The sequence below is a fragment of the Cyclopterus lumpus genome, chromosome 10 (genome assembly GCF_009769545.1).
Source record: "Cyclopterus lumpus isolate fCycLum1 chromosome 10, fCycLum1.pri, whole genome shotgun sequence".
In the NCBI taxonomy this organism is placed as follows: domain Eukaryota; kingdom Metazoa; phylum Chordata; class Actinopteri; order Perciformes; family Cyclopteridae; genus Cyclopterus; species Cyclopterus lumpus.
Window position 1 is genome coordinate 10,283,014 of NC_046975.1, and position 22,293 is coordinate 10,305,306.

General features: G+C 43.0%; 3 protein-coding genes across 6 annotated transcripts; 1 reads left to right on the forward strand and 2 right to left on the reverse strand.

Moving 5' to 3' along the window:
• Positions 1-261: 261 nt before the first annotated feature.
• rab9b (RAB9B, member RAS oncogene family) lies at positions 262-4,226 on the reverse strand. The gene is made up of 2 exons (XM_034544130.1): positions 4,145-4,226; positions 262-3,319 (listed from the first exon to the last, which is right to left on the reverse strand). Exons 1-2 carry the CDS (start codon positions 4,190-4,192, stop codon positions 2,651-2,653), a joined length of 717 nt encoding a protein of 238 aa, XP_034400021.1. The 5' UTR covers positions 4,193-4,226; the 3' UTR covers positions 262-2,650.
• Positions 4,227-5,060: 834 nt separating this feature from the next.
• On the forward strand, positions 5,061-8,986 carry fut11 (fucosyltransferase 11 (alpha (1,3) fucosyltransferase)). 2 transcript variants are annotated; one of them, XM_034544118.1, is made up of 5 exons: positions 5,061-5,266; positions 5,570-5,908; positions 6,045-6,425; positions 7,151-7,773; positions 7,940-8,986. In XM_034544118.1, exons 1-5 carry the CDS (start codon positions 5,264-5,266, stop codon positions 8,088-8,090), a joined length of 1,497 nt encoding a protein of 498 aa, XP_034400009.1. In that variant the 5' UTR covers positions 5,061-5,263; the 3' UTR covers positions 8,091-8,986. The 2 variants fall into 2 exon arrangements, with proteins under 2 accessions (XP_034400009.1, XP_034400008.1); XM_034544117.1 differs by having other exon boundaries at positions 5,079-5,266; positions 5,570-5,971.
• On the reverse strand, positions 8,906-21,856 carry znf185 (zinc finger protein 185 with LIM domain). 3 transcript variants are annotated; one of them, XM_034544114.1, is made up of 36 exons: positions 21,734-21,856; positions 21,420-21,502; positions 20,625-20,690; positions 20,237-20,354; positions 20,038-20,145; positions 19,921-19,947; positions 19,705-19,761; positions 19,554-19,604; positions 19,389-19,460; positions 19,223-19,303; positions 18,997-19,059; positions 18,802-18,909; positions 18,337-18,723; positions 17,840-18,223; positions 17,344-17,742; positions 17,004-17,069; positions 16,830-16,901; positions 16,515-16,583; positions 16,227-16,301; positions 15,933-16,013; positions 15,526-15,582; positions 15,043-15,102; positions 14,533-14,583; positions 14,381-14,425; positions 14,108-14,155; positions 13,475-13,540; positions 13,105-13,176; positions 12,916-12,978; positions 12,544-12,642; positions 12,234-12,275; positions 11,896-11,931; positions 11,159-11,230; positions 10,977-11,051; positions 10,825-10,890; positions 9,926-10,031; positions 8,906-9,427 (listed from the first exon to the last, which is right to left on the reverse strand). In XM_034544114.1, exons 3-36 carry the CDS (start codon positions 20,632-20,634, stop codon positions 9,326-9,328), a joined length of 3,288 nt encoding a protein of 1,095 aa, XP_034400005.1. In that variant the 5' UTR covers positions 20,635-20,690; positions 21,420-21,502; positions 21,734-21,856; the 3' UTR covers positions 8,906-9,325. The 3 variants fall into 3 exon arrangements, with proteins under 3 accessions (XP_034400005.1, XP_034400007.1, XP_034400006.1); XM_034544116.1 differs by lacking the exons at positions 17,344-17,742; positions 17,840-18,223; positions 21,734-21,856 and having other exon boundaries at positions 21,420-21,646; XM_034544115.1 differs by lacking the exons at positions 8,906-9,427; positions 9,926-10,031; positions 10,825-10,890; positions 10,977-11,051; positions 21,734-21,856 and having other exon boundaries at positions 11,226-11,313; positions 21,420-21,650.
• Positions 21,857-22,293: the final 437 nt, after the last annotated feature.

The following is a 22,293-nucleotide window of genomic DNA, read 5'->3' on the forward strand; positions in this document are numbered from 1 at the left end:
ACTGTCTTCAACACATTCTTGGTCATTCAATGACATTGAGGGAAATTCAAACAAGGTGCATTTTAGGATCAAAATTCAAGACCGGTATTTTACTCACGCTCTTACAGAGAAATATAGTAATGCTTATTACTGCAAATAGTTTTTTTCCCCCTGATGGTAAAATGACTGCTGAAAGGTGGAGTGCTGAGGCATATTGATTAGTGACCTACTTTAGTCATTTTAAAAGGCCCACACGTTCAGGAATTTCAAACGAGATGGTTTCTCCATTTGGTATGTTGCGTGTTTTATTTGTAGCCAAGCACTGGAGAGTATTCACCGCTTTGCCAGCATATTGGCACAACCATTTGTTTCCCCCGTAGTGCAAAAAGAGAGAGGGGGAAGTTGCACATTAGATCGACACATAATCAAGATGAACAGTCTTACTTTCACACGGCTTAAATCACACTCATGGGTTGAGCACTGAGGGTGAGACAGACGTTCAGTGTCATTTTGTACATCACAAAATGAATGCCCTTTGCAATTTACATACACCATTAACATGGACAGCCCAAAGAAATTACTTTTTACATTCATAAATATTACAGCAACATAAAATCTGACATGAAACAGGGTTGCAGTGAAGACGGCATCATGAGACACATGTATGGTTATGCTACCAGCTTCTAAGTACCCACTGGTTCTCATGTAAACACTGATAGGCTACATTATCTTTTTTTGATTATTTCTTTTTAAATGGTTGAGACAAAGTATTCGGCTTAATCCAGAAAACATTAACACTGACAAATGATAAACTAACAGCCCTCATTTTTGCTTTGAATTAATGTAGGCTACCAGCTTGATTTTGTTAAAATGGCCTCAGTTCACAGTTAATTAAGTTTCTCTCGTACTGCTGTGAGTACTAGTACTCAACACCCCTACAGTAACCACATGAACAAGCTATTATGAGCCTACATTAAAGCAAAGAACCATGTAATAAGTAAATATGACAGTACCTGATTAGATTGGGTTCACTTTAACAGTGAAGCGCTTGTAACGTTCACCATTAGTCTGCACACGCATTGAAATATGACACTTTTTACTTGAAAAAGGCAAATCTCAGGCTGAGAGAATACACAAGATCTACAACAACACTCCACAGGTTTGGATGTTTTACTAGATGCAATAAAATACAGATGAGAATGAATTTAGACCATGTTAAACTTAGTTTGCGGCATTGAATATCAGCATATTATTTGTTGGACTACACAGGCTATGGCCCATAGCAATAAAACCCAAGGAAGCCTGTGTGTAAACACATTAAAATGAAGGTAAAGTATCACCACGGTGAGAACAAGTAAACATAGTTAAATTGCTAGAATACTCAGTTGTATGTTTCACTCACACTTTATGAATGGACAGGAGAGGTGATGCCCAATGCATGCATTACTAGTAATGGCCTTTCTCCTTGTGCTCAGGTTAATTCACATTCAGCTGAGACCTAGAATAACCAGACATGTAACGTGTAATGTTATATCAGTACAGCAAAGGAAACTTGCAGAACAGGCAACGCAAAAGGACTGGAATGTAAAGGCAGTCACAGGGTTACGAACATGCCAATATTATGACATTTTTTGATAATTTAGAAAATGATGACCACATCTATGTAGAATAAAATCAACTCTCGATCAAACAGAATATCACACAATGTCTGCAAAAGAAATAACACGTCGGTCTGAGGATCAAAATGTGCTTCACAGAAAAATAAGCAGTTGATCAACAACAGCAGCAAAAGCAGTATTATTTTTGAACTTCGAGTAACACTGAACCGTACTTCGTAAACAGGCCCATGTACATAAATCATGGGAAATGATGAGATAATGCCTAACTTGTACACCTGACTCCTCCAGACAAAGGGATAAGGGCACAACAAAAGCGCATACCCAGTGCTGACAGTAAGAGCTGCAAAAGGTAAAGCTCACAGTTCCCTTCGGACAAGACAAAAAAGGTCATCCTACTTTAGTGAGTAGCAATCATTTTCCTCGTACCTAAAATCATATTGGTCATTTACTGATGTTGGGGGTTCACATGCAGAATATCTGCCTGGGTTAGGAACACTATCTGTGTCCAGAAAATACATTAGCTCTCCACTTCTTCATGGACAGACTGCTGAGCAGATACAAGTTTGACCGTATATTGCTGTGCCAAAGGTAGAGTGTGCTATTCAAGAGAGGAGGGGCGCATTCTCCCGTCCACTGTTTTAACGAGCATATTAATGATTTCATTTAAGATATATGCTCTGAAAGCGCTATTTGATACAACTCCTGCATAGGCAGACCAAGCCGACGCTGGGTGAAAATGTTTTTGTGCAACACAGCCAAAAGTAGATCAGAGTCCAAAGGAAGAGTGTGCCTGTTACAGTGTGCCTGTACCATCGGCCTGTACCTTGGTTACCACAATAATTCAACAACCGTGACTCCAGATGAATCTTTGACACAGCCCTCCACAGAGCAACTGTATCTTATCCACATTATCTTTAGGGGATACCATACTCAGTACCTTGTACCTACAGTACATTTACCATTAAAAATACCTCTCGGTCTTTCAAAACTGCCATGGGCAAGTTTCAGCCAGAGACATTAAGACAAGGTGGAGTCACACCTGACCTGACCAATCAGCAACAAGATGCACGAGAGGTTTTGCGGTTGCCATGGAGATCAATAGTACTACTCAGTAGTGCATGGTCAATCTGGTCCTCAGCAGCCAGAACCTCCCTGACAGCTGCCTCGAATGCAGCGGTGACATTAGTGTCATCCTTAGCACTGGTCTCAAAATAAGGGCAGCAGCCGTTCTCTTCACACCAGGCCCGTGCTTCGTCCTCTCCCACCTCCCTTCGCTCCATGTCTATTTTATTGCCCAGTACCACAAAAGGGAACCGCTCAGGGTCTTTAACATCCGAATAGTACATGAACTCCTTCTTCCAGCAGCCAAGGTTTTGGAAGCTCTGCAGATCGTTCACAGCGAATGTGAGCAGGCAGCAGTCGGCGCCTCGGTAGAAGGGCGTACGCAGAGACTTAAAGCGCTCCTGGCCGGCTGTGTCCCAGATCTGAAGAGTGACCAAGCGCCCGTCCACCTCCAGGTCCCGGTTTAGGAACTCCACGCCAATGGTGTGAAAGGACTGGGAGTCAAAGCGGTCTGTGACATAGCGGTTCATTAGTGAGGACTTGCCCACTCCACCGTCCCCCAGCAGGATCACCTTCAGGAGTAGGCTCTTCCCACTCATCATGTTTCCTTCCACCCAGCAAGGCCTCCACACCAGGTGGCAGACCAGGGTCAATTGAACCTGAAAGAGTAAGAAGCTCAAAAACACTACACATTCAAAAAGGGAAACCAAATCACCATTGGGGTATAGGAAATTAAACATACTGAATTCTCAGGGAACAGTAAACACCCAAACCCATCTATGGGCTTGACTTTGTGGATGATTCAGTAACCTCATCTGGGCGATAATGATGTGTAATGGTTGACTAGTTTCAGGGACACATCAGGGGTGAAGGACCGAGATGTCTGCCTGGGTGAAGATCTGGACTAGTTTACTACATGACACAGTAATACTGACTTGTGATAACCCTACACATGCACTCTGCTAGACAGCCACAGCGTAGGACATGAACATTATCCTACAGCATTTAACACAGTGGTATCCTAGTTATTTTGTTCCTACGCCACAATAACAGAGGCGAGTCCAGATCATGAGCCGACTCTGGAGAAGACCACCGCACATGCGCAGACCACGAGCATGTTGTGACTGGCGGCTAAAACTCTCGATTAAACTGCTTCTCTGTACTTCGAAGGTCCGTGAAGCTGTTCACAGAGTGGTTTAGACCGGAAGTTAACGAGGAACCGAAACGAGTCAGAGGCTTCTCAAAACTGCACCGGAGAGTAACCGTGTGGCGGCTTCGCGAGCATCCCTTCCGCCTAACAAGCTAGCCGGGGCCGGTGGCTTGTTGACATTCCGTCCTGGCCAGGCTAACCATTAGCTTCAGTGCAGACGAGACTCAAAACAAGATGGAAAGCCACAAAAGAACACACGTTGCAACGAGGTGATGCATCTATACGTGAATGCGTCTGATACAAATAGAAACACGGAACATGTACGTGGACTCACCCTGTTCCTAATATTTGATATTGCGTGGTCCTCCCTCCTCCCATACATCGGACCCAGGTTTAGTGTCGTGACGTGCGCGCCCCCATCTAGAAGCTGCACGTGCACATCGCCCACACAAACGAAGGTCCTAAACCCCAAAGATTTCACTTTATTATTTTTATTTGTTTATAAATGATGGCAACAAAGTGTCATTGGGAGGTGTGGTTACTGTACAAAGTGCATGTGGAAGTATTTCACATGAGCATTGTTGTATGATGTGCTACTTTATACATTTCAGATGGAAATATGATTGTACTGTTACTATTCACATTGCAGATTAATAACGGTTTATAGGTCAAATCTACCCAAACACAATTCATAATAATAGGGTACACAACTTACAGAGGCTCATAACAAGTAGCCTACTTTTACTCGTGGTACTTTAAGTATATTTAGCTCCTAATACTTAAGTATGATCCCCACACATGTTTAAAGCAGAGGGAATCTGTCAACTGTGCCTTTTAGAGAAATATAATTGACAATGAAAAAAGGTACCAGAACGCAATTACCGAGTAAAGACATGCAATTGTAATAGTCGAGGATTTTAAAAAAGTATTCGACTGGTATGACATTTATAATTAATACATAAATTAGTCGAACAACTTTCATACATTAACTAATCATATAATTTGCATTATTTGGTTAAAAAAAAAATATTTAAGCAAACAAAGGAACCACATGGATACTTTTTAGAGGCTTTATTCATTTACATGTTGTGAGTCTATCGGTAGTATAAATGTAATTTGAATACATTTAGGGTTGAATGTGTCCAAACTGAACATAAAACAAGGATGTTTGGAGGTTGCAGTGGCCAGACGTGCAGAGAGAAACATGCACTCCGGAGTTGCAGGTGGCGCTGTGCAGCCTGGGTGAGTTCGCCACTCGAAGAAGAAGAAGAAGAAGAAAAAAACTGAAACCTAGAAGAAGAATCCGGCTGTTTTTATTCCCTCTGCACCGTTAGCTCAGCAGACTACACTTTGTCATCACTGCTCCTCAAAACCAACTCATACGGAGACCAGCGGTGTGTTTTCGGTTTGAAGAATCGAGAAAACGCCCCTCCATGTGTTTGCTGCGGCTTCAATGGTAGGAAACAGCGGAGCTGTCATATGTGTCGATATTGGTTCGATAGTTGCTCAGACACCACTGACACGTGTGATTACAATGTTAGAGTCGACATTGCTCATGTTTGGTCACCGACGTCAGCTGCGAGGAGCAATAACTACATGCACAATACTTTAATGTGGGTTGATGAGCACCAAGACAGAGACTTATTGTAAACACATAAACAGCTGGTGGATTCGTTCGTTTGGATGGTGACCTACTTGTATCGGAGTAATGCAAGTCTCTGTAATGTGTGTTGTTTTTTTGATTTTGTCAACCTTGTAGATGGCGGGTAGGGGCAGGCTGGTGCCCTGTGCATGTCTGGGCCTGTTCGGTGTCCTGTGCTGGGTCTGGGTCTCTTTTGCCTCCTTTCCAGATGAACAACTTCCACTGGATGCCTTGGATGCAGTGGACCGAGGAGCCTTTCAGCCTCAGAGTGCTCTGTCCGAGATGGAGTTTGCCTCCATCGGTCCATACAGAGGACCTGGCAACAATGACCGCCGCAACAACAAGGAGCTGCCCATCCTCCTTTGGTGGAGTGGGGGTCTGTTCCCACATTTCCCTGGGGACTCTGAACGCATTGACTGTGCCACATCCTCCTGCCTGGTCACAAGCAACCGCAAGGTACCCAAGATATATGACCTCGTAAAGCCTTTTACGGGAACTCTTGGCTCAGACGGGGAGAAGGTGCATGCTCGCATTAATAATCACGATCTGAAGTTGTTCTGACTGCCAGTAATCTTGAGTTTGATCTTGAAAGGTCCAGCTGTACAAACGGACCGCATCCATCATCTTTTATGGAACAGACTTTCGGGCATATGAGGCGCCACTCCCTCGTCTCCGCCACCAGACCTGGGCACTGTTCCATGAAGAGTCACCTATGAATAACTACTTCCTCTCCCACGGACCGGGAATCAGGCTGTTCAACTACACTGCCACGTTTCGCAGGGAGTCCGACTACCCTCTGACCCTGCAGTGGCTGCCTTCTCTGGATTACTTACTGGAGCCCGTGGTCGTGTCCCTGGAGGAGAAGAACCGGCTGAGGCGGGAGGGCCTGGGTCCTGTGCTCTACATGCAGTCTCACTGCGATGTACCATCAGACAGAAACCGATATGTCCAGGAGCTCATGAAGTATATTCAGGTACAGTACAGAGATGCTCTTGACGGCTATTTTTTACAAAGATGTATTGCTTGAAGAGTGAAGCTGTTTCCAGATAAGTACCTGGTTTGTTAAGACTCGTATATAAAAGCCGTATGCTGCATAGTGAGCAGCAATTTCCCAATTGTTATAACCAAGGAGCATTATAGTTCCACAATTTAAAATTGCTGTACGTAAAATAGTTGGTAGGCACATCTCCTTGGTTATTCCTTCATTAAAAAAGAAGAATGGTACTGAAGTAAACATTGTTAGTATTATTTAAATAACATTTGTTCTCAAATAGAAGACTTTCTCTTCTGTCTTGATTTGCATCTTTCCCTGGAAATGTCAGGAAACATGTCTGCTGTTGAATACCATTTTCAGTAGTGTCCTCAATTATGAACCCTGCCATAGCCATTCTTTACCAGAAAACTCAACTGGTTCACATGCACTGAAAATCTGTAGCTCTACAGTCTTCCTCATTTACACAGGTCGAGAGGTCACAATTATGAGTTCTCACGCATACAACTGCAGTAACACCTTTGTAAATGATTTGTAAATATAGCCTGTGTGTGATGTTTGTGAATCCCCCATCGAGGGATGAAATGTCTCATCAGGATTTGTTTTAAAAATGTAGACCATTAAAAGTGTGAGATTAATAATCTCAAGGTTTCCTGAGTATGGTCCCCATCGCTCCTCTTTCTCACTCATTATTTTTCTCTCTATAGGTGGACTCTTATGGAAAATGCTTGAACAACAAACCTCTGCCTGTTCGTCTGGAGGACACGTCCACAGCTACTGGCGAAGAGGCCAATTTTATGAATTTTGTCGCACGCTATAAATTCCACCTGGCGCTGGAGAACGGCCTGTGTCCAGATTACATGACAGAGAAGCTGTGGCGGCCTCTCCATCAGGGCTGTGTGCCTGTTTATCGAGGCTCCCCCGTGGTGGCCGACTGGATGCCCAACAACCGCTCTGCAATCATCATCGATAACTTCCCCTCACCAAAAGCTCTCGGTGAATTCCTCAAACGTCTTGACGAGAATGATGAGGAGTATGCTAAATATTTAGAGTTCAAAAACCCCGGCCGCATCACTAACCCCCGTTTGTTGGAGGCTCTGGAGACCCGTGAGTGGGGGGTCAATGACATGAGTAAACCCAACTACCTAAATGGATTTGAATGTTACGTGTGTGACCAGGAGAATGCACGACTGGCAGCGGAACGAGCGTATAGGAAATCCCCGAAGAAGAACCAACCGCCTCGGTCTGAAATGGCCAACAACTCTCACATGGGCTGCCCCCTGCCCAGCCCGGGGTACGGAAATGTCAAAGACTTACCAGCAGATGATGGGTGAGTTTGTCTTAAATTATTCCTTGTGCCAGGTGTGAAAGCCTTCTACTTGCTGTGCTTTAATGTGAATAACAACGTCCCAAGGGGAGAGACATCAGTCTATTTTAATGGTCTAATTAAAATATTCTCTGTGATGAGCCTAATCTGTTCGTGTATCTGTCCGCAGATGGTTGCAAATATGGCCTCAGGATTACTGGCAGAGCCTGGACCAAGCAGAGGGGCTGGAGTCTTTGATAAGACATAACGAATCAGACCCTTCGCTGCTGTGGAAGCACATCCAAAACATTGCTGTGAGCAGAGCCAGAGGAAAACACTGACACAGGCCTTGAAACAAACAGGAGGCTGGAGCACTTCCAGGATTAGGGGTTGTGCATCCTCTCTGCTTAAATGAGGGAATGAAGCGGAAATCACAAATACTTTTGCACACGAGCCAACACTTCTTTACCCGTATGAGCAATTTAGTTACACTATAATAGATTTTTATATTTTGTTCAGCTGACATGATACGTTTGTCCTTTATCCCAAGTTCAGTAATGGGAAAATAATGTTCTATATGCTAATATTTTCAAGTCGTTTTATTACTGCCCTTACTCCGCCTTGCATTGTTAACGTTAGCTTCAGCCGTGCAGTTGTTCCACAGAGGCACATTCTCACGGGAGGCCGATTTTCATTGGACTGGGGCAGAGCCAAGGGCACTCTGCCTAACTGTGTGTGAAGACCATCCAGACAATAAAGTGCATGAGTTTCTTTAGTTATTCAGCAGGTAGCTGATGGTTATTAGCGAAAGTCACATTTATGTACACGGCTGTTTTAAGTGTCTATGCAAGGAAAATATTGTTTCACCAAGGAGGGGTGAAAGGCAAAAGGTAAGCTCCCCTGTGGGAATTCACCACTGCTTTCGCAAAGTAGTCCTCAGGAACGGCTCATCTAATGAATTTCTTTGGCAGTTACTTTATAATATTGCCCGAACAGTTTGCTGTTAAATGATGCCAAGATAAGATATTTCTGTGAACGTTTTTTTTAAATGCTTTTCAAAAACATTTAACTGCTCGAGGCTCCATGACAGTCCTGTGTCTGCGTCACATGTTTATAACAGGATTATATAAATCATTATATATTTTTTTAAACAAAGCATCATACATGTGAACACACTATTTTGTATCAAGAGAAAAAGTAAACATTTTTGAATAAAGTCATTTTTTTCCATAACGACTGTGGCTAAATTACATTGTCATTCCCCACTAGCCAGTATTAGTCTGTTCATGACACATATACTTCATAGTTTACAAAGGCAGATACCGCTTTCACCACGAGGGTAAAAAACACAACACAAGCATTTATAACATGATTGATGAATTAGAAATGTAACCTAATTTAAGAATCCACATTCAATAGTCATATTGTTCACTATAACAACCTTTTTGATCAGCCTAAACCACATTATTCCTGAGTTCAAACCAAACAATGAGAAAGATGTGAGTTCCCACTTTATATGCAAATGAACATGAAGGGAACGGTGCGAGGACAAGAGGCTGCAGACGGGCTCTGATAATCAGTCCAAGGCGTTGCTGTAGCAGGTCTCGCAGTGGACTTTCCCACCATGGAGGAACATGCTGTCCAGAAGGTCTCCCATGTGCTTCCCACACACACCGCACTGAAACATTGAGAGAATGTGAAAGAAAATGTACATATGAGAAAGAGCAGTGTTTTAAATCCTTTAAATTCTCTCACACCAATTTACTGCTTCATAATACACAGTATACTGTTACTGCTTTGAAAACACAAAATGGTTATACACTTGATTCATATACTGGAAATATGCAATAGCTAAATATAATTAGTATTTTGGACCGGTAGAGTACTAAACACAACGTAGTACTGATAAATGAAATCCTTGACCAATGGATAGTGTTCACATAAAGTTAGAACTGGCTGTAACATCACATTAACTCGACAGACATTAGAGAGTAGGATCAATCTTCTCATCGAACTCTCAACAAAATAATAAATAAACACATTTACCAAAATGTCAAGCTATTTTTTTTTCAAGGGGAACCAAAGCTCACTTCCTCCAGGTCAGTCCCTTCAAGGACTTGTTATAGTCCAATAAATACCAGATTGCATCTTCAAAAGGAGCAGACAGATGAACTACCTTGAAGCAGTCGGGGTGACAGTTGATATTGAGGTGCTCGATGGTGATCTTGGCATCATTACCCACCGGCTTTTCGCAGAAGTTACAGGTGGATGATGACAGGCCACTGGGGAGACGCAGAGATTGAGACGAGTTACTTTGGCCACCACTCGAGCAGCTCTCATGCAACTGCAGCTCTGGCTGGAAAAATAACCTGTGACCTTTTCTTTCCTGTGCAAGGGAACTGAATAAGTGTAAATAATCCTTTGATGTCCCTGTTCTGCCTCCTAATGTCTGCCCCACAGTGCTGACGCAGAAGTAACAAGGCCGGGGGAGAAAGGGTTTAGGCTTATGGCTGGTTTAAAGCAGGTTGGGGAATTGTGTTGTTACCTGGAGTTAGTGGAGGAGCTGCGTAAGAGAAATGTCAAATAATTTTACTCTGTGCAGAAACACCCTAACAATCTTTTTTAAATGTGTGTATTCTGGCTGAGAATTTGCAGTTGAATTGTGGCAGACAGTCACAATACAAACACTGGAAATAGCTGATTTCACAACAAAAACAAAAGAAATTGAAATGACACTTAAATGTTTGTGCTGAAGAGTAAAGTTTAGTTCACTTTTTATGTTGAAAAGAGCTGAATGTGTCCATGCAAGAAGTGTGGACTTAAGTATAACAGAGCCGTTTAAGTAACTTGTGTATGAACAAAGGCGCTTGTGGAAGTTAGAAGAGTTATTTTTTTTTATTCCAAATGTGAAGATTTAAACAGGTTTGAAGTGCGTATGAAAGTGGAAGCATTAAAAGGAGATAAACTGTCAGTTGATGTGTAATTGGTGAAAGCAGTTGGATTGTCATCTGAAGAGCAAGAGATGAAAGCAGTTGAATGCAGGTATAATAATAATTTAGGGAATTGTGTTATTACCTGGAGTAAGTGGAGGGGCTGCTGTAAGAGTAACTGGCAGAGCTGGATGGAAAATAATCTGACCCTCTATAGAAAAAGGAGCAGTTAGCAAGTCATCACAAGAGCAATTTTTGAATCAATATTGTTATTTGATTGTTCTGCATTGGTCCTACTTATCGGTTGAGTCTCTGGCATTATGCAAGGACAGCTCTGTTGCATTGACATACTCCTTCAAATACACAAAACCCCTTGAGCAGAGAGCAGATTAAAAAGAAAGATTGAGTTATATTATGCATGGTTAAAAAATATTAGCTGTCACTTTCAGTTAAATGTATAGTTTGTTAGAATCTCTCACTTTTTGGCCTCAGGTTCTGGTGTTTGGGCACGCTGGTCTTCTTTTGTCACGCTCCTGGAATAGGTCTCATAACTGGAGACAGTACAGCAGAGTAAGCCTCATCTCTCACTCACTGACGACAGCAGTTGGATGGGTTATACAGAAGGACTCTACATCTGTCAAACGTAACTCAGGAGGTAATCATTTTCTGCCATCGCTTGTTAATGGCGTGCTGTTTAACGGGCTGTGATTTGACAAAAGGACATCCCTAATAGACATCATTAATCTGACATCTGGAGACTGATAATTAGAGGGAAGGAAATGAGGGCAAATTGAAAGACAATAGGAGCACAAATCTTGTCATTTAACTTCAGTAATATTCAGGCGCCTGTCTAAACAGGAATAATGCGGGAGTTGCAGGTAGCATTAGATCCAGACTGCAGTATTAAGCAGATACAGCTGCATTCCCAGAGGGTTTGGCCTAAATCTCTCACTCCCTAACTTACAAACACAAACACAGGGTGGTGAAAGTGTAAAACAAGTCCAGATGGCTAAATATCAGATGGTTCGTGTATTTAAATACAGTTAATGTGCATGCAGTACCACATCCTTGCTTAAACTAAAAGACAAAAAGCTCCGGTCAAAAGAGACTGTCTTTACAAAAGGAGGAAAATCTACAGACCAAAAAGCAGAAAATCACACTCTGGAGAAAGTATCCTCGCAATATGATGTATTTGACATTAAGATCATAAACTTACCGATCCATAGCGAGCTGTTGTTCACTGTGTATCTCCCTGGAAAGTAAAAACTATATTAGACTTAAAGTGTCGGCTGAAGTAGTCAACAAGCTGGACACAATCCAGTAAGCAAGAATTGTGCAGTATGAGGCTGCTCTACTGATCCAGAGGGGTCTGGATTTATTTACCAGGTGTCTTTTCTATTGTACTGCAGCATTGCCTCATTCTGAGCCCTCTCTTCCCCGTGCATTGAACTTGTAAACATCACCCAAATGCTTCTCACGCTGGCAATTCCTTCTTAATTCCCCAATTTTTCATCATAACAAGTGAGTTTTAAGAATCAAATCAATCATTCAAACCTGTTCGTGGTGATGGTTGTGACTGTCTCCGTATACTCTCTGCTACAAAACAGAGGACAATCTTGTTTTATAAACAAGTCTGGCAGTACAGGTAAAGAAGTGACAGTATAAAGTAAAAAAATAACATAAGGAGTTGATTATTCTCAGACTATGCTGTGAAGAAGTTTCAACTTGTATTTAGCTTGCTTTCAATTAAATGGTTGACAGGCCTCGAATATTAAGATGCTGTAATGACTTTCTGCTGAAATTGTGAAAAATAAAGTAATTTAATATGCATTTAATGAGCTCAGCCACCATGGAGATACCTTACCTTTCCTTCTCCTCCTCCTCCTCTTCTTCTTCTTCTGTAGCGAGGGTATAAACAATGGGTGATGTCCACCTGTCCCATGGGGAGTCATTCTCAGAGGACCTTGAGCACAAACAAAGACATCATGTTGTCACATGAGAACATTTAAAATTGACACTCTTTATATTGTGTATAAAAATACAAATAAATAAAAAGCCTTTAGGGGGGCCCATTTACCGAAGTTGTGAAGAAAAGTTGTAACAAATATATGCCTGACCTATTGTCATTGGCACCAGTGCACAATGATTTCTGGCTCAATGAGTAGATGCTGCAAAAGCCTAGTTAGGAGGTTATGGGAATAAAAGAAACAGGCTTTTAATAAAAAAGATGACTTACTTTCTTTCAAACATGACCAGCGTCTCTTGATCTACAGTTTGGCCTCCTGGTACAGCTTCTTGGCTGAGAGGGGACATACATCGAAAGGCTTTTAGCACATAATGAACATGGATGGGTGTGTGTAGATGAATGAAACATAGTGGACCATATTGGGTGGAAGTGTAAGGGCAAATCAATGTGTGTCATCACCTCTCGTCTGAGTTAGCCTGCTGAGGTGGGCTGGTTTCCCATGTGCGTGCCCATGACCGCTCAGTGCCGAGACTGGAGGGAGGGAGGGAGGGAGGGAGGGATGGAGGGAGGGATGGAGGGAGGGAGCAAGGGAGGGAGGGAGGGAGGAAGGGAGGGAGGGAGGGAGGGAGGGATGGAGGGAGGGAGGAAGGGAGGGAGGGAGGGAGGGAGGGAGGGAGGGATGGAGGGAGGGATGGAGGGAGAGGAGAAGTTATGACAGATCAAGCATTTTAGACTGTAATGTGTGCACTTTGAGGGAATCATTTCCATTTCCCTGCATATCTCATTCATACATTCATAACACAAGTATGCACTCAACACAGTTTAATACCTTGTGCTTTCAGTGTTGATAGGGAAGACGTTGTCTGCAAGGGATTCCAACGCATTGCTGCCAATACTGTCAAAAGGGGACAATGCCGTGAAACATTAGAATTTCAGGAAATGGGTTGCCCTGGGCTTTAAGGCACTGACTATGAACCACAATGCCCCGCTGGGGATCTCTGCTGCATGCCATTTCCTGTCATCTCTCAACTCTCTAATTAAAAAGGCATAAAGTGCCCAAACACACTTTAACAAAACGGCAGGTGCACACAGGGAACATGCCATTGCCACACTGAAAATAAAGAAACATTTACTTAGTTGAAGTTATAGTTTACGGTTAGTTGATTAATTAATTAGACAATCAACAGAAAATGAATCACTAGTAATTTAGCTGATTGATTAAAAATGTCAAGTCATTTATCGAGAAAAAAAAACCCCAAAAAAATCTGGGTTACAGATTCCCAAATGTAAGAATGTAATTTGAATACATTTGGGTTTCAGACTGTCAGGCAGACAAAAATAAGCAATTTAAAGAAGTCCCCTTGGCCTTTTTCTTTCTACTTTTTACAATTGTTAGGTGCAGCCCCACTTAACTTAATATTTAGCTGGATCACAGAGAAGGTGTTAGATGAGTGTAACTTACTCGGTTTCTGGACTTGGATCTTTGTTCTCCATGAAAGTAAATGATGCACTGAAGAAATAATAAGAATAAAACAAATGAATCAACATTGGTGTATCAATACGGTGTACCCACAGAGCTCAGTGTGTCTGCTATAACAGCTGCTGATTATGCAATGAACGATAAAGTGAAGCAGTTGTAGTGATTCTAATATCATGTACGCAACGTGATAATATCTGTGCAACAAACAAACATTACGATATAGAAAAGGGGGAATTCTCATTATCATTCCAGTACCTGTTGCTGGAAATACCAGAGTGAGGCTGGAGCAGGTCAGAAGCGCTGCAATAGAGAAAAGTGGCTCATAATCAGAAACTGCTGCATTATGCATGCCGAGATGCTATCTGGCTGTCTGGAAAACAGTCACAGCTCCAAACCAATATGATTACCTGTTAGAGGATGTGGTCCCTATCGGATATGGATCAAACGGATCATCCGAGCTGAAAAACAATTTCACACTGATTTCACTCTCAATTGTCAGCGTGGCCCATCTTGTGTCAGAGGAATTCTGATCACATTGACTCATAATGGAAAGATATTAATGCAGTTAGAATGGTAAACAGAAACACAGAGGAACCCGGGCCAAACGCAATCACAATCAGGATTATGGATGTCTTTGACAAATGGAAAGACGACTCTGCTGCTGAATGGCGAAATCAGTGTCGTTAAGGTTTTCTCCACTCACAGTTTATACCAATTATTGAAAACAAAACTCATTAATAGGATCAAATATGAACAAGAAATGATTTCCTAAACAATTAATTTGGATTAAACCGGTCTTTTTCCACCCAGTGTCAGTAAACTATTCCTAAAATACATTTACATACATATTGCAATCACTTTACCACAGGCATCTAAAAACACCAGCACCATATGTGACATGGCAGTAAATAAACTACCTTGATTCAGTGACTGTGGTCGTCTCACGTGAGCTCCATGGATCTGTGTTGTCCTCTTGGCTGCATGGAGGCGTGACAGAAATGAAAGTGAGTAAGGAGAGTGGTACGGATGAATGGCATGATGGGAAGGGAAAAGAGGGGCAAGTAAAGGTGAGTGTGGTTCTTCTCATACACTATTTACAATGCCAGTCCATTAGAAAAGCTTGGAACCCACTGAACAATTTAACGAGCATGAAAAACATCTGAATATGGGACATAACAGACTTTTTTTCTGTGTGTGTGCGTGTGCGTGTGTGTGCGTGTGTGTGTGTTCTTTTGTCAGTAATGATCACAGTTTTGGTGGTTGTAGTGACTGTCTCTGTGAGGCTGGCGGGAAGAGACACAGCACAGTTGGTATAAATCAGTACAAGAATGCATTTCTTAGTAGGAACAGCTCTGCATAGATAGATAATTGTTTAAGAGCAGCCTGTCATCTCCTTCTACCTTTGTGTTTCTCTGGCTGTTTCATCCGTCTGTTCCTCCTCTCGCTGCATGTTGAGGCTGGTGGAGACAAAACAAAGCAGCAATACTAATCAGTACAGAACATTCTCTTCTATTTCCAGTCGCGCCGCAGATAAGACGTGGCTTTCTGTTTCAAAGCATTGCTCAGTTGCTTCAGGAATCTGCAACTTTGTTTCTGTCTAACACGGTGCATGGGTTAAAATAGAATGCTGGAAGTGGAGGAGCCCTGATTTATGGATCAAACTCGAGGCGGATGGGGTTTATTAAAAATCATACACCTCAGGGAGCTGGTACGCTTGGCTCCTTCATCTGCAGTGATACAAATTAATGGTACACAAGGATGGGAGGGATGGGGAGCATAGGCCATCACAAGCCTGCCTCTTCCTCACCTGCGTGCCTCTGTCTTGATTGGAATGACATCGTCAGCCAGCAGATCCAGGGTGCCACTCGTCTTTGCTGGGATTGACTCACTAAAAATATCAAAACACAGAAGTCATATAAAGAGCAGAGTGTGTGCGCACGCTCCCTTGAAACCGTACCAAACTCTGGCAAAGTAATTTAAGGTAATGCCTCTGCTTGCTACAGACAAGGGACCTATTGATTTTCTACTGATGAAAGGATAACTCTTTGCATAACATCTGTATTTAGGGCTTGGGTGGGAAAGAGCTCTCTTATAGCAATACCTGTTTAGTCCACCTAGCAGATCCTGGCTCCAGCGTCCTGGACTGGGGGGGACGGGGTCTACAGACTCCTCGGGACTGCGGCGGCGGAAGGATGAGAGGAAGAGGAGATTGTGGTGATGAACAAAGGGGGGTTTAGGATACGGGACATTTCAGAGCAAGAACAGGCCAGTTGAGGTAGCGGAGAGGGGGGTCATTAGAAGTACAACAGTGCCACCTTGTGGATAATATTTTAAAACAATGTCTAATGTGAGGCTTTCTTAAAATAGCAAGAAAGTATTTCTAACAAACCCATCGGTGAGAGCCAGGAGATCATCTGTTATTGGTATACAGTTGCTGAGCTCTGCCTCCCGTTCAACACTGCAGACAGGAAGAGGAAACAAATCAGTGCAACTGCTTTGGCACGTACGAGTAAAATGATCTCTAAATGACATTTTTAAGTATCACATTTAAATCAAGTATAATTAGGGAGACCCTCTTGTGGGAGGTAGTTTAAGGCACCTGGATTATTTTGTGATTACTTTAAAGTGAACACAGTGGCAGTTGGCCATTATCTCTTTTCTTGCTTATCCTATGACATGAATGAGGAAGTTGTTTGTTCTATACCCGTTCTCTGTGGTTTGAATGTTTGCTGAACCTGCTTCTTCCTCTGTCATCACTGGCTTATCATCCCAAAAGCTGGAGAGGAAATACACTCATATTATCAGATGCTTGTTGAGGCTGGAATATGATTTTTTCATATTGGTTTCTGCTGCTTTCATCTGTTTCTTTTTCCAGTACCTGGTTGAACTTGAGTCGAAAGCAATGAGAGTGTCGGACAATGTGGCGAGCGTGTCAACACCGGAGCTGTGAAAATAGATGGAGAACAAACACATGACATTCCTGGGGAGCTTTTAATCATACACATGAAAAGAATAAGAGAAAACGCACACAAAGAAAACCACATGAAGGCGAAGCTTGAAGTATTTCCTTAAGAATCATGATATGCATTCATTATAGTATATAAAACATAGCTTAGACATTAAGTTGATGTTTGTATTTATATATATTAATATACAAAGTACTTTATTACTTTCCACCGCTGATACTATGATATGATTTTGTTGAGTGAGAATCTGACCTTGGCTTTAGAGATGGTTTTGGTGCTATTTCTGGTTCGGTCCACACTGGGATCTCTGTTACAGCAGACACTGGGGCAGGTGAAAGAGGGGCAGGTGAAGCCTGGCCAGGGGCTGCTGGAGTTGGTGACACTGGGGCGAGGTCAACCAGAGGGGCGTCAACCAGCCCAGAAATGTCTGAATCCTTGGGTTCTGGCTCCATACAGACTGCTTGAAAACACTTTGGGATGCGCACAGGGAGAGGAGCGGCCAGCTTGGTGCCGCCTGGTTCCATGTCTTCAAATGGGTCATTTACTGTAACAGACACTGGAGGGGGGTCATCCTTCACAGGCTCCACGACCTTTGGTGACACCGGCTCGTTAACAGCAACGTCATAAGATGTCTTAACACTGGTGTTGACTCTGTAAACAACACAGGTAATGAATACGTTTGCACAAAGTACTTGATTACTTTCTACCGCTGATACTATGATATGATTTTGTTGAGTGGAAATCTGACCTTGGCTTTAGAGATGGTTTTGGTGCTATTTCTGGTTCGGTCCACTCTGGGATCTCTGTTACAGCAGACACTGGGGCAGGTGAAAGAGGGGCAGGGGCTGCTGGAGTAGGTGGTAATGGGGTTGGTGATGCTGGGGCGAGGTCAACCAGCCCAGAAATGTCTGAATCCTTGGGTTCTGGCTCCATACAGACTGCTTGAAAACACTTTGGGATGCGCACAGGGAGAGGAGCGGCCAGCTTGGTGCCGCCTGGTTCCATGTCTTCAAATGGGTCATTTACTGTAACAGACACTGGAGGGGGGTCATCCTTCACAGGCTCCACGACCTTTGGTGACACCAGCTCGTTAACAGCAACGTCATAAGCTGTCTTAACACTGGTGTTGACTCTGTAAACAAAACAGGTAATGAATACTTTTGCAGAAAGCACATGGTGCGCTAAGTACTTGATTACTTTCCACCGCTGATACTATGATATGATTTTGTTGAGTGGAAATCTGACCTTGGCTTTAGAGATGGTTTTGGTGCTATTTCTGGTTCGGTCCACTCTGGGATCTCTGTTACAGCAGACACTGGGGCAGGTGAAAGAGGGGCAGGGGCTGCTGGAGTAGGTGGTAATGGGGTTGGTGATGCTGGGGCGAGGTCAACCAGCCCAGAAATGTCTGAATCCTTGGGTTCTGGCTCCATACAGACTGCTTGAAAACACTTTGGGATGCGCACAGGGAGAGGAGCGGCCAGCTTGGTGCCGCCTGGTTCCATGTCTTCAAATGGGTCATTTACTGTAACAGACACTGGAGGGGGGTCATCCTTCACAGGCTCTGGGGCAGGCTCCACGACCGTTGGTGCCACCGGCTCGTTAACCGCAACAGCTTTAACACTGGTGTTGACTCTGTAAACAACACCGGTAATGAATATGTTTGCAGAAGCACTTGTTGCACTGGATGTAGAAATGCGGCACAGGACTTACACTTTGCGTGGTTTGGGCTCGGTTGGGGAGGCAACAACGGGGGAGGGGGGCAGAGCGCTGGCAGGCTCTGGTGTCGCGGCGCTCCCATCGTCATCGATAATCTCCACCCTGCACATTTTTACAGAGTTGACAGACAAAGTTACATTTGAAACTTTGACTCACATGTTTGTCTTTTGGTTTAAAGGGAACATTTACCTTCTAGCCAGAAATGCTGGACTGCTGTTGAGCAAAGAGGGTTCGGGCTCCGCTTCTTGAGACCTGAGGTTTTTCCAACAAACATTTTTCATAAATTCCTCCGTAAAAGCCCAACATTTCATGTGTGAATGAAAAGCACAATTTCTCCACGTCTTTAAAAAAAATGTAACTCACTGCTTTTGAGTGTTAAGATTAACATTGGGAGAATGACATAAGACATACATACTCATATTTCTTAGCAGCAGAAAACACATAAGACCGTTTCCTGACTGAGGATTTCTTCAGAACATTGCTGGCAGCCTCCGTCCTGCAAAATGAGTCATTATGATGTTAGTGTAATCTCTTTTCCGGGGCATGCGAGTTCAAATTGGACGGCGTGGGGACAGTCGTACCGTTTCTCCTGCTCCTCGTTGCTAAGCTGGCTCTCCTGGTTCTCTGAAGTGGGCCTCACAGTGTAGGGGGCTCTAAGGATCAGAAGTGCAAACACACACCTCGTGAAAATACATTCTCACTCATCTGCCAGCAGTCGACAGGGAATCAGATTCATGTGCGCTTACATTTTCTTGTAGCTTTCTGCAGGCTTTTTGGTGAATTGTGTTGTTGATGGACTGTAAAAAAAAAAAGTAAAACACACACACACATCACATTAAAGTGGGACTGTCTAGTCACACAATTAACTTTGCTTGTTCGAGCAGGAGAAGTGCTTACATAACACCGTTAGTTGTTGAAGATGAAGTAGGCTTGTCTAGTTTAGTGAAAATGCCTCTGAAAGAATAACACAAAACGTCACTAAATTAAAAAAAAATGTCATCAATGTGACATACAATTCAATTACAAAACACCCCCTTTGGTCCCATTTGTCAGTGCTCAAAGAAATCTACATTTTGGTTTCCAATTGGATTTCTAAATGTGGAAGAATCTTACCTGATCAGGAATCCTGACGCCGGTGCTCTAAATTCAAAACACAGACTCATTGTCAGCACAGTGGCGCTGTGTTGGGGTAGGTTAGATAACTCGGTGACATTAGAAATCTGTGTTTACCTCTCTGCGTCAGACTTGGTGGGGGGCGGAGTGGATGATGTTGGTGACGATACTGGACTGGTCTCAACAGGGGGTCCGTTCAAACGACAGGCCCTTACTTCCGCTAACCTGCATGTTTTCACAGGAACTTGGTTGTGTCTATTCCAGTGGCAGAGTAATGCATAGCAAGTACAGAACCCGACTTAAACATGTGTCTCACCATGGCTTCTCCTTGTCGGCTTCAGCCTGAGCATCGCTGCTGCGCTGCAACCAGCTGCCGTCTCCCTTCAGCTTGGTCCTCACTTTGGTGGTAATGAACACAGATTCCTTTTCCCCCTCTGAGACACAAACACGTGCATTTCACATACCCACGCACCATCCGAGATATTACACACGCTGCATCTTGAGGACATCTTAATGACTATGCTTGATGGCATGCGCCATAATCAGTCCCCTTTGGGCCTACGCACAAAACATAAACTACTTGTAGTTTTGCATTTACTCAAGGTGACGACAGAAGAGCAGAAATGTCAGTCATCACGCACTCTGCCTTTTATTGGAGGAAACACATCATCTGACATTCAGATCACACCAGTGAGCCTACTCACGTTTTGACATGCTTGTTCCTAGCAGAGTCTCTCTCTCTTCTTTTTTCTGTTATCTCTACAAGCCACCTGAAAAAGATATGGGTAAACCACATTTTTGTAAAAGAAAAATTTTAATTGTGATTTATTGTGACACAGTCCTGTCTCAAAATGGCCCTTCCCACGCCATGAAGGACATGGGCGCTGTAAAGCATTCCTCGGAGTCATCCTTTAGACATGTCGATGATCCTGTCCTACCACCTTCCACAAAAATACTGCCGTTGCCTAAAAACAAATGGACTCACACACCTATATATTTATGATTCTTTGTGTTTGGATACAAAATACATTTACACGGAATGATTTATGTGGTAAAAATAGTTTTAAAAAAGGTAAAAAAGTGAAATACTCAGTGGGAAACCTACTTCCCCTGGGAACTAAAGAAGAAAAGTAGGCACGGACTAGACCTCATGCAAACCAATTTAAAACCAAATACAGAATGCAAATATAACGTGTAAAGCTCCTGCGGTTGTGAATTCACTCTTTCAAAAAAAAAAAAAAGAATAATAAATAAATTGGTGACACTGAGGGCTCAGAAAGCATATTTGGCCCAAATAGGATAAATGATTGAAGAGCAATAGCGTTCAAGACAAACAAGGAGCCTGATAGACAACTCTAATGGCAAGCAATCATGACCGGGAACCACCCAGAGAAAAAGAGAGGGCAAACACCAGTTAAGACTCGCAGCAAACAGTTTATGGTAGCATGATTGATTACTTTTGGTTTGTATGTTCTCACAGCTGTTGAATACTGACGTACCTGCTTATACTTTATATCCAGCAGAGAAATGTCCACCAAGCTCAGCCGAGAGTCTGTGACTAGTGCGTCCCTTTGAGTTTCAGCTGTGAGCAGAGGGAAAGTCTTTTTGTCCGACAGGTGTCTCGGTCACTGTGCTCGCGAACAGGTACGGGCATGAGCACTAACCAGCCAGTCAAGGAAGAGAGGTGTGGGGTGGAGCCGTGTGTGTTCATCTGTGTGTGTGTGCGTGTACGTGTGTGTAATAGAGGTTGCTATGAACTCATTTGTGTTTACTACATGCGCACTTATATTCATGGGAGTTGGCAAGCACATACCTGTCGTACAGGTGTCTGGCATTCAATACTGAGAAGGAGCGAGGCAAAGGGAAGAGGTCGGCGAGGTGCACAGCATGGCAAACAAAGGGAAACTACATCTCCTGTGGGAACACTCCTCTCATGCTCACTGGGTAGGAAAATCCAGGAAGCACACACACACACACACATCATTAAAATTAGATCAAGAACAGCGCACACACATCAATAAAAAAACAAACATCAAAGCCAATCTAATATTGATGGTGTTGAATTTAAGTTTTATACATTTGAAAAAAGGTGTACTTTTATTTGTTTTTGTACAAAGAAAACTGAATCCACCACCTTAAAAGTCAACTATATTACATCATCAGTCTAGTAAAAGTCAATCATTACTTTGTTTAACCTTTTGAAGTTCATAGTCGGGTGAGGACGAGGATTATTACAAACAAAATGCTTGATCAACGTGAGTTTCTATGTTAAGAGAAGGACGAGAAAATGGAGAAGTCTTCACTCCTGCAATTGCCCAACAATTTATTTCATCAAATGCAACAAAAAGGCCACAGTATGCAAACTAGCCGACC